The sequence below is a fragment of the Bufo bufo genome, chromosome 4 (assembly GCF_905171765.1).
Source record: "Bufo bufo chromosome 4, aBufBuf1.1, whole genome shotgun sequence".
Classification (NCBI taxonomy): domain Eukaryota; kingdom Metazoa; phylum Chordata; class Amphibia; order Anura; family Bufonidae; genus Bufo; species Bufo bufo.
In genome coordinates this window covers 457,837,913-457,855,014 of record NC_053392.1, presented here as the reverse complement: position 1 = coordinate 457,855,014, position 17,102 = coordinate 457,837,913, and the positions used below count along the sequence as shown (strand labels likewise).

At 42.7% G+C, this 17,102-nt stretch overlaps 1 protein-coding gene across 1 annotated transcript in view; it reads left to right on the top strand.

Annotated features, from left to right (window-relative positions):
• The window catches only part of KIF26B (kinesin family member 26B), a 390,270-nt gene that overhangs the window by 149,459 nt on the left and 223,709 nt on the right, over positions 1–17,102 (top strand). Inside the window, exon 3 of the mRNA XM_040429447.1 lies at positions 11,982–12,518. Within this exon, the coding sequence (XP_040285381.1) occupies positions 11,982–12,518 (537 nt within the window). The remainder of the gene's footprint in view (positions 1–11,981; positions 12,519–17,102) is intronic.

Sequence of the window (17,102 nt, the reverse complement as noted above, 5' to 3'; positions counted from 1 at the left end):
CTCAGCTTCTAAGCGGACGCCATGTTTAAACCATGGACTTCCACCATATATGTATAGCAGAGGTCCTGAATGTCTTAAACAGGATGATTTATACCTGGGGCTATTATCACGAATGAGTATTCAAACAAGCATTCATTCCCAATATTTGGCCCAATATTCTGTCTAACAGAGAGAAGGCCACAGTGTGATAGTGCCTTCTCAAATAGGTCATCAGTTAAAAAGTCTTGGAAAACCCCTTTAAGTAGTTATGTGTCTTGGAGTTTCCCTTTGCAAAAGACAAAGGAGTAAGTAGTAAGGTGAATTGAACAAACCATGTTAATAGTTTATAAATTAGCTCATATTCTTGATAGTGAGGATATACTGGCAGTAAACGGATCTGCAGAAGGACTTTTGACAATGATGCAGTCTTGAAATCCTACTGTAACAAACAATTGATAAGCACTTACTGTAGTGTCCGATAGCTGTCAACATTGTGACAGTAATTCTTGTGATCTTAAGGCCATCGGACCAGAACCTTTCTATGAATCTAATTGAAGTTGGTTAGCCAGGTGGTCTTTGCAGTTCTGATGTCCTTCCACTTTTCTGTATCCGCAGACAATTATAGCACTCAGTATGAATTTACTTAAATATATTCATCTACTTTGTGATGATTTATGGTTATACAGTTTTATTGATTTCTTGTTATGACTTATTGTTGGAACAATTATAAGCTTGACATAATAAAAAACCTTTGAGTGCCATTATCTACTATAAAGACTTTAAATGTTTTGAGAATGTAAAAACCTTCCAATAAATGTTCATAATCATTATGGTTCACATTAGATCCATTGTATTTCTTTATTTATTTTTTACAATTAATGGTGGCCATGTACATTAGATATTAATATGGGGCTGAGCCACACCTAGGCCAGTGATAATAGTCATGACGTCACTAAAGAGCCCTTTACACGGGCCAAGAGTTGAACAGATCATTGCTAATGAGCGTTGATAGTAACACTCGTTATCGATGATCTGGCAGTGAAAATGCACTGTCGATTACCCGATGAACAAGAAAACCTCTCATTCATCGGGTAATTGGATCGTTTGAGCAGCACAAAAAATCCTTGTTTCCCGGTGACAGATCGTGCTGTGTAAAGTCTATATGAGGAAGAGCGATGGCATTAGCGATCTCTGCTCCCCATACTCTGGAGGAGCCGGAGTATCAGTAGATTGTTGGGAAGGAACGCTAGCGATCAGTAGATTGTTGGGAAGGAACGCTTTTTTCCCGACAATCTGCTTGTACATCGTCCAATGTAAAGGGACCTTAACCTGTGGGAAACAGTGAGAAGGCCGCAGCGCTACTGCCAGCGCCGCTGCCTTCTCAAACAGATGACCGGCAGGGGTCCTGGTTGTCAGACCCCCACCATTCAGATGCTGATGATTTATACAAAGGATAGATCATCAGTAATCAAAAGGTGTAGAACCACTTTAAAAGGTGTTGTGCCACAAAAAATATTCTACCATTTTCAAACCAGCACTGGATCTGAATAATTGTGAAATAGCATGCAGTTGCAAATTTAGTGTAGCCACTGTGCTATTCAATAAAATGTATCTGTATAGCACCACCTGCTGTTTGTTCTTTTCCTTCCCTTCTGTCCATGTCACTCAAGTGGTCGCACGTGCTCAGTTTAAATCTTCAGCTGTCACCAACTATATCTTCTGTTAGAAGCTGTGGCAGATATAGGGAAAAAGCTACAGCAGAAAGGATACACCCCATGTGAAAGAATATGCTCATGAGCTGCTGGCCTGAAATAAATCTAGCAGAACAATGTGAGCAATGAATTGTGAGATGTCTGGTTCCATGTGAGGTACAGGGCTGGTTCTAGCTTTGTTTCAATCATAGCATAACCCCTTTAAAATAACATTGGACCAGGATGCTAAATACGTTCTAATTCTCTAATATATTGTTATGAGTAAAAGCTAGTTAGCATTAAAACTGATCCAATAATGTTTACGTTGTTTGATAGAATATTGTCCACACAAGACATTCCATGACCATCTGATACAATGTTTAGGATATGCACATCAGCTATTTATCCATGAAATGAAATCCAAAATAGACTCCACTGAATTATGCTTAGAGAGTCCGATGGTATTAGCTATTCAGTCTTGTGCCTTTGTTTCCAATTCTCAGTATTGTGCAGTCTTTGAGTCTGCAGATACTTATCTTATGTGAAGTACAACGGACTAAAAGGACCTTCTGCCTTCTTGCTACATAGGTCTTTCAGCTCACCTGTAACAGTAGCACCCTGTATCATTGATGTGAATACATCGCTAGGGTTACTGTGGCTGTTGGAGTGGTTTGGGAAATATTTATGGAGGTATGTAATGTTAGACCTCCCCAGACCACACAAGTCAAGGGGCTGAGGTCTTCTTTGGCCTGTCAGCACTTAACCTATTCAGCTGACATCCCAGCAGGGAGGTAAGGTTAGCCTAAGTGTGCTGATTAGCACTGGGGGGCCACTTTATGTCCTACTGTTCTGAGCCCAGTGATCATTAAGTGGCTTTCATGTTGCATGAGGAGGTGTTGCCAACATAAAGGGGCAGGGGTTGACATTGAATGGACTCATTGAGAATCTAAAGCTTTACACATTGCCTTTCGTATACTGACGGATGTCTAGGGACTTACTGCTGCATAAACTGAAGAGATGAGTGATAAAGCTGCAGTGAATTACTTTTGCATTTTTTTTTACTTTTTTCTTTTGCTAAGTCCTAAGCAAACATTACAATGCTGTTCATTTGATGATGTTTGCTGCAATTTCTTTTATTATGTTTTTTATTTCTTGTCCCGTTTTACACACATTGTCATTTTTGTCTTGTAAATGTCTAGCCTGTGATTCTTCTATAAACAAATCAGATTTATACATTTTTTGACTAAAATGTCAAAAAATAGACTTTGTGAGATATATTACTGCATAAAAAAACATTGCTTTATAAAACTCAAAGCCAAGATTTCAGGAAAGTCAAAATCCTAGTCTCTCTGTGTGAACATGGTGACTAATAATGACAGCTCGGCACCTTGCTGTACAATTAAAAGGGCAGCATGAAGTGTGTACACTGCTTCAAAGCAAAAATCCTGCTTCCTCCTCAATACTCATGTGGTTCTCACCAGGTTTAAAACGCTGACGTCCAACCAGCATTGCTTAATTAAACAAAGTCAATGCTGTTTGTTCAGACTTACCTGTTCCGCTTCTCTGGAGAAATGATGCCTTCCAGTCATGAAGTATTAGCCATAATTAACGGGCTTTTCCAAGATTTTAATAGTGATGACCCATACACAGGATAGGTCATAGTATCTGATTGGTGGGGGTCCAACACCTGGGATCCCTGCCGATCAGCTGTTTGAGAAGGCACCATTGCCAGTCTTAACAATAATTACAATAACATTTGTAAAGCGCTTTTCTCCCAAAGCACTCAAAGCGCATAGATATGTCTCAGATCAATACAGGGTTGCAGGCTGGACTGTGTTACAGAGGAAATACAGGTGTTCATAAATGCCAGACTAAACAGGTGGCTTCTCAGTTTGGACTTAAATGCTTCCAGAAATGGGGATGTCCTAATTGGGTGTGGCAGGGAGTTCCAAAGTGTAGGGGCGGCACGACAGAAGTCTCTGTCTCCAAAGGTTTTGAGGTGGACTCTGGGGGTGATCAAGTTATTAGATTTGAATGTCAATAAGCCAATCTTAAACAGAATTCTCCATTTTATCGGTAGCCAGTGTAGTGAGCGAAGGGTTGGTGTTATGTGGCACTGGCGGGGTTGGCTTGTTAACAGCCTTGCAGCGGCATTCTGTACTAATTGCAGGCGATGCAGGTCTTTGTTTGGAAGGCCTGTATAGAGAGCATTGCAGTAGTCCAACCGTGATGTGATGAAGGCATGAATAAGGTTTGGGAGATCTGCTGGAGGTATGAGGTGTTTAATTTTTGCAATGTTCCTTAGGTGAAAGAAGGAAAGTTTCACAACAGCTGAGATTTGATTCCTGAAGCTTAATTCCCCATCAATCAAGACGCCCAAGCTGCGCACAAAGTCGGATTTGTTCAGGTCTGAGCTCCCTATCCTTAGAGGTGCTGGCTGAGACTGGAGCTGCTTTGCTGTCGAGCGCTGACCTCCGATAACAAGAACCTCAGTTTTGTCAGCATTTAGTTTTAGCCAGTTATCATTCATCCACTCCTGAAGCTCAGCTAAGCACGCATTTATTTGTGGGGTAGGGTCTGTGACGCCAGGTTTGAAAGATAAATATAGCTGGGTGTCATCCGCATAGCAGTGATAGGTCAGGCCATGTTTTTGTACGATTTTTTCATAGTGGTAGCATGTGTATGGTGAACAGTAAAGGGGATAGTATCGCGCCCTGGGGTACACCGTATTGTAGTGGTATAGGGTTGGAGAGGAAGGGCCCCAAGGATACCCTTTGAGTTCTGCCAGCCAGGAAGGAGTTGAACCACTGGAGAACTAAGCCATCAATGCCACAGTACTCTTGTAGCCTGTTAAGCAAGATTTCTTGATCAACTGTGTCAAAAGCCGCTGAGAGGTCGAGCAAAATCAGTATGGAACATTGACCTCTGTCTCTTGCCATGAGAAGATCATTGCAGATCTGGGTGAGGGCTGTTTCACAGGTGTGGTGTTTTATGAAGCCTGATTGAAGAGGGTCAAGGATCTTAATAAAGCCCCTGCGTTAGCGGAGGCGCTGTCCTCTTCATAACTTCGGCACATCCAGCGCCATTTCTAAGTGTAAGACAGCTTCCGAGGGACCCATTCATTTTCAATGGGGCCGGAAAAGATGCGGACAGCATACAGTGTGCTGTCCGCATTTCTGGTCCGCGGCTCCGCCAAAAAATAGACCATGTCCTATTCTTGTCCGCAGCTGCGGACAAGAATAGGAATCCTTTATTAAGTGCTGGTGATGTGCGGCATCAGTGTTTTGCGGTCCACAATATGCGGCCAGCAAAACACCACGGACGTCTGAATGAACCCTTAGACCATTTTCTACGCCTAAAACAGGTGTAGAAAATGGTAAATGAGTCGCAGATAGCGGCACAACTAACCCATGTGTAGCCATCTGCGCCTGAAATGTGCCTAATTTAGGCGTATTTTTGTATAATAAATGTATTTAAATTCAATAGGCAAAGTGATGGGAAAAATAACATAGCAACATAGGTGGTAATTTATTAAGACTGGTGTTTTAGACGCTGGTCTTAATGACCCCTATAGCTGGCCGAGGATCCGCCAAAGTTATGAAGAGTCTCAGGCCTCTACATAACTTTGGCGCATCCAGCGCCAGTCTAAATGTAAGCCAGCTTCCTAGCGCTCTTACATTTAGACCATTTTCTTCGCTTAAAACAGGCGTAGAAAATCATGAATGAGAGGGGCTCTTCCCACGCTACGCCCACTTTTTGAGACCTGGCGTGACCGGGGAAAAGTCGCAGATGGGAGAGCAACTAACTGTTGCGCCACAATCTGCACCAGAAATAGGCCTAATATAGGCGTATTTCTGGTTAATAAATGACTCCCATAGTTTGTAAGGCTGAAAAAAGACATCTGTCCATCCAGTTCATTCTGTTGTCCTGCGGGTGATCCAGAGGAAGGCAAAAAACTCAGTGAGGTAGAAGCCAATCAGGCAATCATAATAAGGACTCATGCACACGACCGTTGCCCGGCTGTGCCCGTATTGCGGGCCACAAATAGTGGGTCCGCAATATACGGGCCCCGGCAGTGTGCACACCGCATCGCAGATGTGGACCCGTTCACTTGGCTCTGCAATGAATGAGTCTGCAATCCGGGGTGCTGCCATAGGGTTTCTCTCTGTGCCTCCGCACAGCAAAAAAAATACAACTTGTTCTATGTTTTTGCTGTGCAGATGGATCACGGACCCATTCAAGTTGAATGGGTATCGATTAGTCTGTTGCCCATGCATTGGGGACTGCAAATCGTGGCCCCCAATGCACGAAAAGGCCGTGTGCACGAGGCCTTACACCTTGGATCAACGGCACCGAGAATCATATAGTGTAGGCGTGTGCTCGTGGTAGGCTACGGTAGCGGCGGCAGTATTGAGGCAGTCTTTGTGATACACCGTGACTTTATTCACACCAAAGGCATAACAGGCAATGTGCAGACCACACAGGGGCATATCCACATAGAGCATAGAAAAAAAAGTCCTTCCACAGCAAACAAACAGCAGGTTTGAGTCACCTTGTTTCTGTACAGACCACACCTGTCCTGCAGGCTTCTAGGCTACCTGCCTTTGTCTCCCTCAGGCCGGAGGCCCTTCAGCTAGTGGCACCACAGGTCCCAGGGCTATCCTCCAGTCTCTCCATGACCAGCACCGACTCTGTCTGTCAAAATCTCCAGCACAGCAAGACACACCCCACCCCCCATCTTCAGCAGGCTGGGTTCTTCAAAGGCCCAGCTCCACCAAAAACCTGGGCTGGCCGTGGGGAACAGGCACCCACCCTGCTCTTTGCCTGTTCCCAGTAAGAACCGGCCCGGACATGCTGCGCCAGCAGCATTCGCCGCTGTAACCGCAATGATCCGGTTCTTACTCCACCGAGGCCAGGACCTCTGGTGGCACGTATCGTCCGTCCATTATTATCCCGGGGACTCTCCTACAATAGGCAGAGTTATGCTTCAAAGCTGACTACCAGGTTTTGAAAAAGATAGATTATTTCCTTCATTCTGTTGTCATGGAATTCAAGTCCCAAAATTCACACTCCACTAACGCTACTGCCATGTATTCTTAGATAGTAGTACAGTATGTTGTTTAGTGCTAGACACTATGCATTAGTAAAAGGAAACCAAATGAACTAAAATCTTGTTACGTTTTGTTTTTTTAGCAATTAATTACTATTTTTACTAACCTGTTTAACTATTTTACCAACTGATTTGAGTCATCGAAACCTTCTGGGTTTGATGGCTTCTAGAACAGAGATGTTTGCAGCAGACCACTGCAATATGACTTTGACATCATTCCCTCCTTGACCTTACTTGTTGGGATTAGCAATGATTGACACCACTGGCTTGCACATGTGTGCTTATAACACGTACCGAGGTTGCTTTTGTGTTTATTTTTTTTGTCAAAGCAAAATCCTTTTCCAACCTATCTTGTTCTATGTCAGAGCATTCATTTCTGGCCTTCCATGTCACCTAGGAAAAGTCACAATGATTTATAAATCCATTAAGCACCAACTGCAGTGTGAAAAAGGAGCCGGCTACAAGCTACTCCATTATAACTTGGACGTCCTTGGATGTCCTTGGTAAATAGAAAATAATTGATGAAAATGTAAGTTATTAATAAGTGTGAAAATAATTTAGCTTGAAGCGAATTGCAACGCAGAAGTGAAAACTGTTTCATATACTTAGGCCTGATTCAGATGGCCATTCTGATATAAATCTGCAACAGAAACAGATGTCCTTTCGTGCGGACATCTGTATGATCAAAAAAATTTATAAAAAACCGCAGCACTCCCAGTCTTGAATCCAATTTTGTGTTTATTAACACCGAAAAATAGCAACGTTTCGACAGCAAAGTCTTTTTCAAGCTATATACAGTCAGGTCCATAAATATTGGGACATTGACACAATTCTAACATTTTTGGCTCTATACACCACCACAATGGATTTGAAATGAAACAAACAAGATATGCTTTAGCTGCAGACTGTCAGCTTTAATTTGAGGGTATTTACATCTAAATCAGGTGAACGGTGTAGGAATTACAACAGTTTGCATATGTGCCTCCCACTTGTTAAGGGACCAAAAGTAATGGGACAGAATAATAATCATAAATCAAACTTTCACTTTTTAATACTTGGTTGCAAATCCTTTGCTGTCAATTACAGCCTGAAGTCTGGAACATATAGACATCACCAGACGCTGGGTTTCATCCCTGGTGATGCTCTGCCAGGCCTCTACTGCAACTGTCTTCAGTTCCTGCTTGTTCTTGGGGCATTTTCCCTTCAGTTTTGTCTTCAGCAAGTGAAATGCACGCTCAAATCGGATTCAGGTCAGGTGATTGACTTGGCCATTGCATAACATTCCACTTCTTTACCTTAAAAAACTCTTTGGTTGCTTTTGCTTTCGGTCATTGTCCATCTGCACTGTGAAGCGCCGTCCAATGAGTTCTGAAGCATTTGGCTGAATATGAGCAGATAATATTACCCGAAACAATTCAGAATTCATCCTGCTGCTTTTGTCAGCAGTCGCATCATCAATAAATACAAGAGAACCAGTTCCATTGGCAGCCATACATGCCCACGCCATGACACCACCACCACCAAGCTTCACTGATGAGGTGGTATGCTTAGGATCATGAGCAGTTCTGTCACGAGTTGGAGGTCCCAGGAGAGACCACCGCGTCGTCAAGCAATAAACAAACAGAAATCAGGTACAGACACACAAGAGTTTATTGCACAAACAAAAAACAGGGAAGGCAGCACAGACAAAACATGAGCTCTATGTACCGTCAGCACAGTGGGAGAAAACCCCCACTGCGCCACTGTCTAGTAATACTCCAGAGGTGCGTGACTAAGCAACTCCTGGTATTCACTAGAGCCCTAGATAGTAGGGTTAGACTTTGCCGCAGGAAGTAGCCAGGGTCCACTCTGGAGCGTGAACTAGACAGTGACAGCAGGAACGAATGGACAACAGGTACCGGAAGGTACCGACGGCACATAGGCAAACATAACAGACAGGCAAATACAAAACAGTGCAACTAATAACACAAGCAGAAATACATAGCAAGGAAACAGGAGTGACAATGAGCAGAGAAGGACTTGCTCCACCAGTGGTATACTGCGTGGCCTTGCGCATAGCACTCTGCAGCTAGGCGCTTGCTGAACCGAGACATATGAATACACACAAAGAAACTAAAACATAACTGGCAGAACAGATAACAGAAAGACAGGAAAGAGGGCATCAAAGAGGACGGGAATGAACAAGTAGGGAAACCCTACAGAGCACAGACAAACAGACACTGATCCCATGGATCAGCAGCATGGGAGAGAAAGTACAAACCAGGAGCAGGACAAGACAACACACACCAGGAGAGCTGACCCAGAACTGAGGAAACCTCAGCCTTATATACAGGTTCCATGGGTGCAGCAGAGAGGCCACACCCATGGAGCAGACAGAGAGGATTAACTCCTAATAGGAACACAGGGGAGTTAACCCATACAGAACCACAAACACACAGAAACAAAACTTCAGCGAGGAGCGCCGAACAAGCAAGGACGGAAGGTCACAGCCAGAGATAGTGGCTGTGACAAGTTCCTTTCCTTCTCCATACTCTTCTCTTCCCATCACTCTGGTACAAGTTGATCTTGGTCTCATCTGTCCATAGAATGTTGTTCCAGAACTGTGAAGGCTTTTTTAGATGTCGTTTGGCAAACTCTAATCTGGCTTTCCTGTTTTTGAGGCTCACCAATGATTTACATCTTGTGGTGAACCCTCTGTATTCACTCTGGTGAAGTCTTCTCTTGATTGTTAACTTTGACACACATACACCTACCTGCTGGAGAGTGTTCTTGATCTGGCCAACTGTTGTGAAGGGTGTTTTCTTCACCAGGGAAAGAATTCTTCGGTCATCCATCACAGTTGTTTTCCGTGGTCTTCCGGGTCTTTTGGTGTTGATGAGCCCCCCGGTGCGTTCCTTCTTTTTAAGAATGTTCCCAAATGTTTTTTTGGCCATGCCTAATGTTTTTGCTGTCTCTCTGATGGGTTTGTTGTGTTTTTTCAGCCTAATGGTTGCTTGCTTCACTGATAGTGACAGCTCTTTGGATCTCATCTTGAGAGTTGACAGCAACAGATTCCAAATGCAAATAGCACACTTGAAATGTGCTCATTGTAATTGGGATAATGAGGGAATAACACACACCTGGCCATGGAACAGCTGAGAAGCCAATTGTCCCATTACTTTTGGTCCCTTAACAAGTGGGAGGCACATATGCAAACTGTTGTAATTCCTACACCGTTCACCTGATTTGGATGTAGCACGTCTTCTTCGTTTCATTTCAAATCCATTGTGGTGGTGATTAGAGCCAAAAATGTTAGAATTGTGTCGATGTCCCAACTACAAAATTGGATTCAAGACTGCTGCGGTTTTTCATCTATTTTTTTGGCTACCAAGGGGGCCCTCAGGTCGGGGCCTGGCACTGCGAGCACTGCCGCCATTTTACACAGAAATCGACTAACAAGTGGTGCTCTCCTGTCTTCACTTTGACGAGGACATCTTTATGGTGTCACTTTTTTGTGCACTCATACACTTCAATGAAATGGATTTTAATACGGACAAGAATAGTGCTTTCTGCGTGGATATTTCAATTGAACCGGTGACTTTAATGGGTCCTGTGTTAAGTCATGGATGTAAAACACTGAATTATCATGGGTTCGGAATGATGTAGAAGTCACAGATACTTATCTTTTGTGCTTTACCACAGGAACACTATAAGGCTCTTCAATAATGTCTTAGATTATATCACTTTGTGATAGGGAAAATATAGCACTAAATTTATCAAAATCGAGCATGCGGCAAGGTATATTTAGTATAATTTGCCAACTTTTGGCATTCAGTGAGCTACAATCACGATTAGTCTTGCAGTCATTGGCTGCCCAGGTGAGCATGCCCTACTGCGTGCAACTGGCCAAACTGTGGCTGAGCCGCTTGGTATAATCTGTATACATCAGGATACCACAGACCCATCTATATGTAAAAGACATACAGATTGGAGTCCATACAACTGGCAGAATAGGCGTATCTACCAATATGTTTGGCAAGACTGAGGTTCCCTATTTAAAGGTCCAGGATTAAAAATACGGTATGGCTGCTTTCTTCTAATAACAGTGCAACACCTGTCCATAGGTTGTGTGTGGTTTTCAGCTTAGCCTCATTCACTTCAGTGGAGCAGAGCAGCAGTACCAGGCACAGCCTGTGGATATGTTTGGTGGTCTTTTTCAAATAAAGCAGCCATGTGTTTCTAATCATGTACAACCCCTTTTATTCTAGATTCCCACCCAATGAGAATTTAGCCTAATAATTTATACACAGTATTACATGTTATGGCGCACATCATAAGGATGAAAATCCTATAATTAAAAGGGTTTTTCAGCATTAGACTACTTATGGCCTATACTCGTGATAGCCCATCAGTGGGAGTCCCTTGGCACCCTCGTTGATAGCTGTCTGAAGGGACTGTGGTATTCATGCGAGCTCTGTGGCCTCTTCATTGTCTACAATGATCTGTCTACCTGCATGTCATCTACTTCGTAGCTTCCTCCCACAGCCACTGCTGCCATCTGTAGTAAGTAGACATTGTACTGGTAGATGGACCAATGTAAACATTCAAGAAGCCGCAGCATTGGGCAAACACTGTAACTCCTTCAAACAGCTGACTGGCGACCCTCACAGATCTGATATTGATGGCCTATCCTGAGGATCGCCATAGATATTTTGATCTCTTTAAGATATCTGTACCATCAATGTTACCTTCAGCTTTGTCTACGATAACTTACCTCCAGTCTTATAAAATTGCAGTGTAGTTTGTCGGGATTATTTAGCAGGCTTATAGTAAAAAGGGATTGACAATGCTGCAGAAACATTATGTGGACAATACAATATTCCAGAGGGCATGAACCGTTTTAATATTAATAGAGCGTTGCAGGCTTGCTGACAACAGAGTATGCATGTGCTTTGATATCAGCTTCATAAGAACCCTGCAGAGTAATGACAGTGGAGTCTGAAGTCCTTCAGTTAGAATAAGGGCAAAATGCTGCATATAGCAATTTATTTCATGTTTTCAATATTTCATTATTTAGATCAGTAAAGTGCCAGATTGAGAAAATGGCTTTTTAATGTATCAGTGGATATTCTAAAAATTATAATTGTAATTCTTATATTTCCTTTTCAAGGAGATTTTGCTTTCAATTCATAACACGAATTGTATTAATTTATCTTTTCCAGGACCCATCCATCACTACTGGCATACACGACAAGCTTCAAGTGCCAAACACCATCCGAAAGTCTTGGAATGAGAGAGACAACCGTTGTGATATATGTGCCACTCATCTTAATCAGCTTAAACAGGAAGCTATCCAAATGGTGACATCTCTGGAGCAGTCTGCCAATGTTGAACACTATGATGCTGCTTCTCCAGGATCTCCTCCAGGACATTCTAATATTCCAGCATTAATGGGTCCAAGACATATGGGAAACCTTCAGCCAAAAGACTGGGTATACATGCCAAATCCCTACACCACACCCAACTACCCTGGCTTTGTGCCCAACAAACATGGTGGTAAACCAAACAGTCTTGGGCTCGCCAATGGACAAGAAAAGAAAAATGGGTCTCCTTCACATCAAGCCAAAGTCAGCCTACCAATGGCAACAAGCCCAAGTAATGGCAACATCATGAATTCAGTAGCTGTTCAAGCTCATCAGTACCTTGATGGTACATGGTCATTATCAAGAACTAATGGTGTGACTCTGTACCCATACCAGGTAAGTCTTATTTTTGAGTATAGGAATGTTTGAGTTGTTTTATTCATGTCAGTGGTGGGAAACCGTTTTGCCGCAGAGGGCCGTTTGGATGTTTTTAACATCTTTTGCGGGCCATACAAAATTCTAAGTTTAAGAATTTGACCGCTATATTTGGTCAAACATATAATTGAATTAGGGGCAGGGTGGATTTGATTTAAATCAAAATTATTTAAATCACGATTTAAATCACGATTTAAATCACTAGTCAGTAAGGCTTGATTTAAATCATAGTTTTCTGCATAAAGACTAATTCTTACTGGTATAACTTATAATATGCAAGTAGATGAAGATTTAAACAACTTTTCCTATTAGTTTGATTAGGTTGATTCTGCATTCATAGGTTTGTAGAAGTTAGGATTAAGGTATTTTTCTCAACTCTGTTCATGTTATAACATTTTTGCTGTGAAGAAGAGGCATGTGATCTCTGCTGAGTCAAATTCAGTTTTGAGAACTGCAAAAGTAAACCAAGCATCTGTGATAATATCTTGTAGGCAGAGAAACTGCCCAATAATCTTACAAAAACCTCTGGAAGAGCATGACATTGTGAATGGATTAATGGAATTTATTTACCAAAAAAATTACACATATAGAAACATAGAATGTGTCGGCAGATAAGAACCATTTGGCCCATCTAGTCTGCCCAATATACTGAATACTATGGCCCTATCTTATATGAAGGAGGGCCTTATGCCTATCCCATGCATGCTTAAACTCCTTCACTGTATTTGCAGCTACCACTTCTGCAGGAAGGCTATTCCATGCATCCACTACTCTCTCAGTAAAGTAATACTTCCTGATATTACTTTTAAACCTTTGCCCCTCTAATTTACAACTATGTCCTCTTGTAGCAGTTTTTCTTCTTTTAAATCTTCTCTCCTCTTTTACCTTGTTGATTCCCTTTATGTATTTAGCAGTTTCTATCATATCCCCTCTGTCTCGTCTTTCTTCCAAGCTATACATGTTAAGGTCCTTTAATCTTTCCTGGTAAGTTTTATCCTGCAATCCATGTACTAGTTTAGTAGCTCTTCTCTGAACTCTCTCCAAAGTATCAATATCCTTCTGGAGATATGGTCTCCAGTACTGAGCACAATACTCCAAATGAGGTCTCACTAGTGCTCTGTAGAGCGGCATGAGCACCTCCCTCTTTCTACTGGTAATGCCTCTCCCTATACACCCAAGCATTCTGCTAGCATCTCCTGCTGCTCTATGACATTGTCTGCCTACCTTTAAGTCTTCTGAAATAATGACCCCTAAATCCCTTTCCTCAGATACTGAGGTTAGGACTGTATCACTGGTTTTATATTCTGCTCTTGGGTTTTTATGCCCCAGGTGCATTATCTTGCACTTATCAACATTAAATTTTAGTTGCCAGATTTTTGACCATTCCTCTAGTTTTCCTAAATCCTTTTCCATTTGGTGTATCCCTCCAGGAACATCAACCCTGTTACAAATCTTTGTGCCATCAGAAAAAAGACACACCTTACCATCGAGGCCTTCTTCAATATATATTAAACAATATGGGTCCCAGAACAGATCCCTGAGTTACCCCACTGGTAACAAGACCTTGGTCTGAATATACTCCATTGACTACAACCCTCTGTTGTCTGTCCCTCAGCCACTGCCTAATCCATTCAACAATATGGGAGTCTACGTACAGCCTTATTCTACATAATTAAAAAAACTAATCTTTATTTCATGATGGAATAACCTTTGGATGGTAATATATTTTCCTCAAAAAGCATTTTATATAAAAAAAAATCCGATTTAAATCAAAAAAATCTAATTTAAATCAAAAAAATCAGATTTTTTAGATTTTTTTAAAAAAATCATTGATTTTTATCCACCCTGATTAGGGGTAAGTTTCAGAAATTGTGCTAAAAAACTCCAGAGTGCTGTATTCTTGCATTTTTTAATAGTACAGACACCATTTTCGGCAATTATAACAGTCTAATTTTTAAGTTGAGAATGTTATATATTTAGTTATTTTTTTCTTTATTTGGCATTAATGGCAGCCAAGCTCATCCCAGAGGGGTCCATCCAGCTTTCATTCCCTCTGCCACTGTCCCTCCCTCTGTCTTCGCAACTGTCCCTGCCTTTGTCCCTTTTCTCAGCCTCAGATCTGCCCCTACCTCCATCAGCCTCAAATCAGAATCCCCAGCCTACATCAGCCTCAGATCAAACCCCCATCAGACCCCCCAGCCTCATATCACACCCCAATCAGACCCTTGCTAGCCTCCATTAGCCTCAGATCAGTCTCCATCAGACCCGCAAAGTCTCCATCAGCCTCAGATCAGACCCCCATCAGACCTCCCAGCCTCAGATCAGACCCTCCCCAGCCTCCATTAGCCTCAGATCAGCCTCCCATCAGACCCCCTAGCCTCCATCAGCCTCAGATCGCAACCCTTTTAGACCCTCCAGTCTCAGATCAGACCCCCCCCCGCCTCAGATCAGTCCCTCTACAGCCTCCATTAGCCAGAGGCTCAGACCCCCATCAGAACCTCCCGAAGCATCCAGTCAGACCCTCCCAGCCTGCACCTGTTCAGATCAGACCTCTAATTAGACCTCAGATCAGACATATAAAAAAAAAAAATGAATAAGTAAACTTACCTTTCCAGCTCCGGATGTCTCTGTCACTCGGAAGATTAACTCACCCTCCTTCGTCTTCTTCCTGCCGCGCTGTACTGTGACATGATGGCACATAGCATCAGGACATAGTGCGCACCTACGTTTACTACATCCTGATACTGTACATGTCAGGACACAGAGCGGGGCCTGGAAGAAGACCAGGAAAGGTGAGTACAGTGAGCACAGGACTGTTCCTGACCTTCGTCTGCCTCCCGCCTTCTCCATATTGTAAGTGGTCATTAGCATTTTCACTATATGCTCTGCAATGGGGACAGGGAGCCGGGGGCCACATGAAATGATAGGGCTGTATGTGGCCCATGGGCCAGAGGTTCCCCGCCCCTGATGTAAGCGATCTAAATTAGATAAATTTATATTGCAGTACTCCATCTGACACTGATGTAGTTCTTCTACTACTAGCTTCATACATGTTTATTTTAATCCCTCTATAATTTCTTCAGGAAAAGTATGATTAAGGCAGGGGCTTTATGGAAACTTTACCTGTAAGGCTGAGTTCACACGGGCGTTGCGGGAAAAGGTGCGTGTGCGTTGCGGGAACATGCTCGATTTTTCCGCGCGAGTGCAAAACATTGTAATGCGTTTTGCACTCGCGTGAGAAAAATCGTGCATGTTTGGTACCCAAACACGAACTTCTTCACAGAAGTTCGGGCTTGGGATCGGTGTTCTGTAGATTGTATTATTTTTCCTTATAACATGGTTTTAAGGGAAAATAATAGCATTCTTAATACAGAATGCATAGTACAATAGCGCTGGAGGGGTTAAAAAAAATAAACAAATAATTTAACTCCACTTAATCCACTTGCTCGCGCAGCTCGGCATCTCTTCTGTCTTCTTCTTAGCTGTGTGCAGGAAAAGGACCTGTGGTGATGTCACTCCAGTCATCACATGGTCCGTCACATGTTCTTTTACCATGGTGATTGATTATATGATGACCGGAGTGACTTCACCACAGGTCCTTTTCCTGCACACAGCTAAGATGAAGACAGAACAGATGCCGGGCTGTGCAAGCAAGTGGATTAAGGTGAGTTAAATTATTTTTATTTATTTTTTAACCCCTCCAGCGCTATTGTACTATGCATTCTGTATTCAGAATGCTATTATTTTCCCTTATAACCATGTTATAAGGGATAATAATAATGATCGGGTCTCCATCCCGATCGTCTCCTAGCAACCGTGCGTGAAAATCGCACCGCATCCGCACTTGCTTGTGGATGCTTGCGATTTTCACGCAGCCCTATTCACTTCTATGGGGCCTGCGTTGCGTGGAAAACGCACAATATAGAGCATGCTGCGATTTTCACGCAGCGCATAAGTGATGCGTGAAAATCACAGCTCATGTGCACAACCCCATAGAAATGAATGGGTCCAGATTCAGTGCGGGTGCAATACGTTCACCTCCCGCATTGCACCCGTGCGGAATACTCGCCCGTGTGAACTCAGCCTAACAGTTATGTAGCTACATAACATAATGGAAGTGAGTGGGGTCGCTGCACGGCCCCAGAATCACAAAAAGTCCAGCAAGCAACTTGCGTGTTGCTTCCAAGGTCGATGTATAGTCCAGTCCCACCATTCCTCTTATCAATAAGGTGTATCTCTACACATCTTAACACTAACTGGACGGTTTGAAACTATGTAGAGATACACTTCATTAACAAGGGGTATCACTTGTCAATTTATGTGGACATGGGGGGACTGATAGAGGAACATAATACAGAGTTGTGAGAAAAAATGTTACAGGATTGGTATTTCACGTGCAGTGGCCCCTCAAGATACAATGGCCTCAGGTTACAATATTTTCAACAATTGCCTCATCCAATTGAAATGGTAATTTTTCTGGTAAAACATCAGTCAAGTACATTTCCTGTAATGCTCTTTGCCTGTGTCAGGATCAGCGGGGGATAC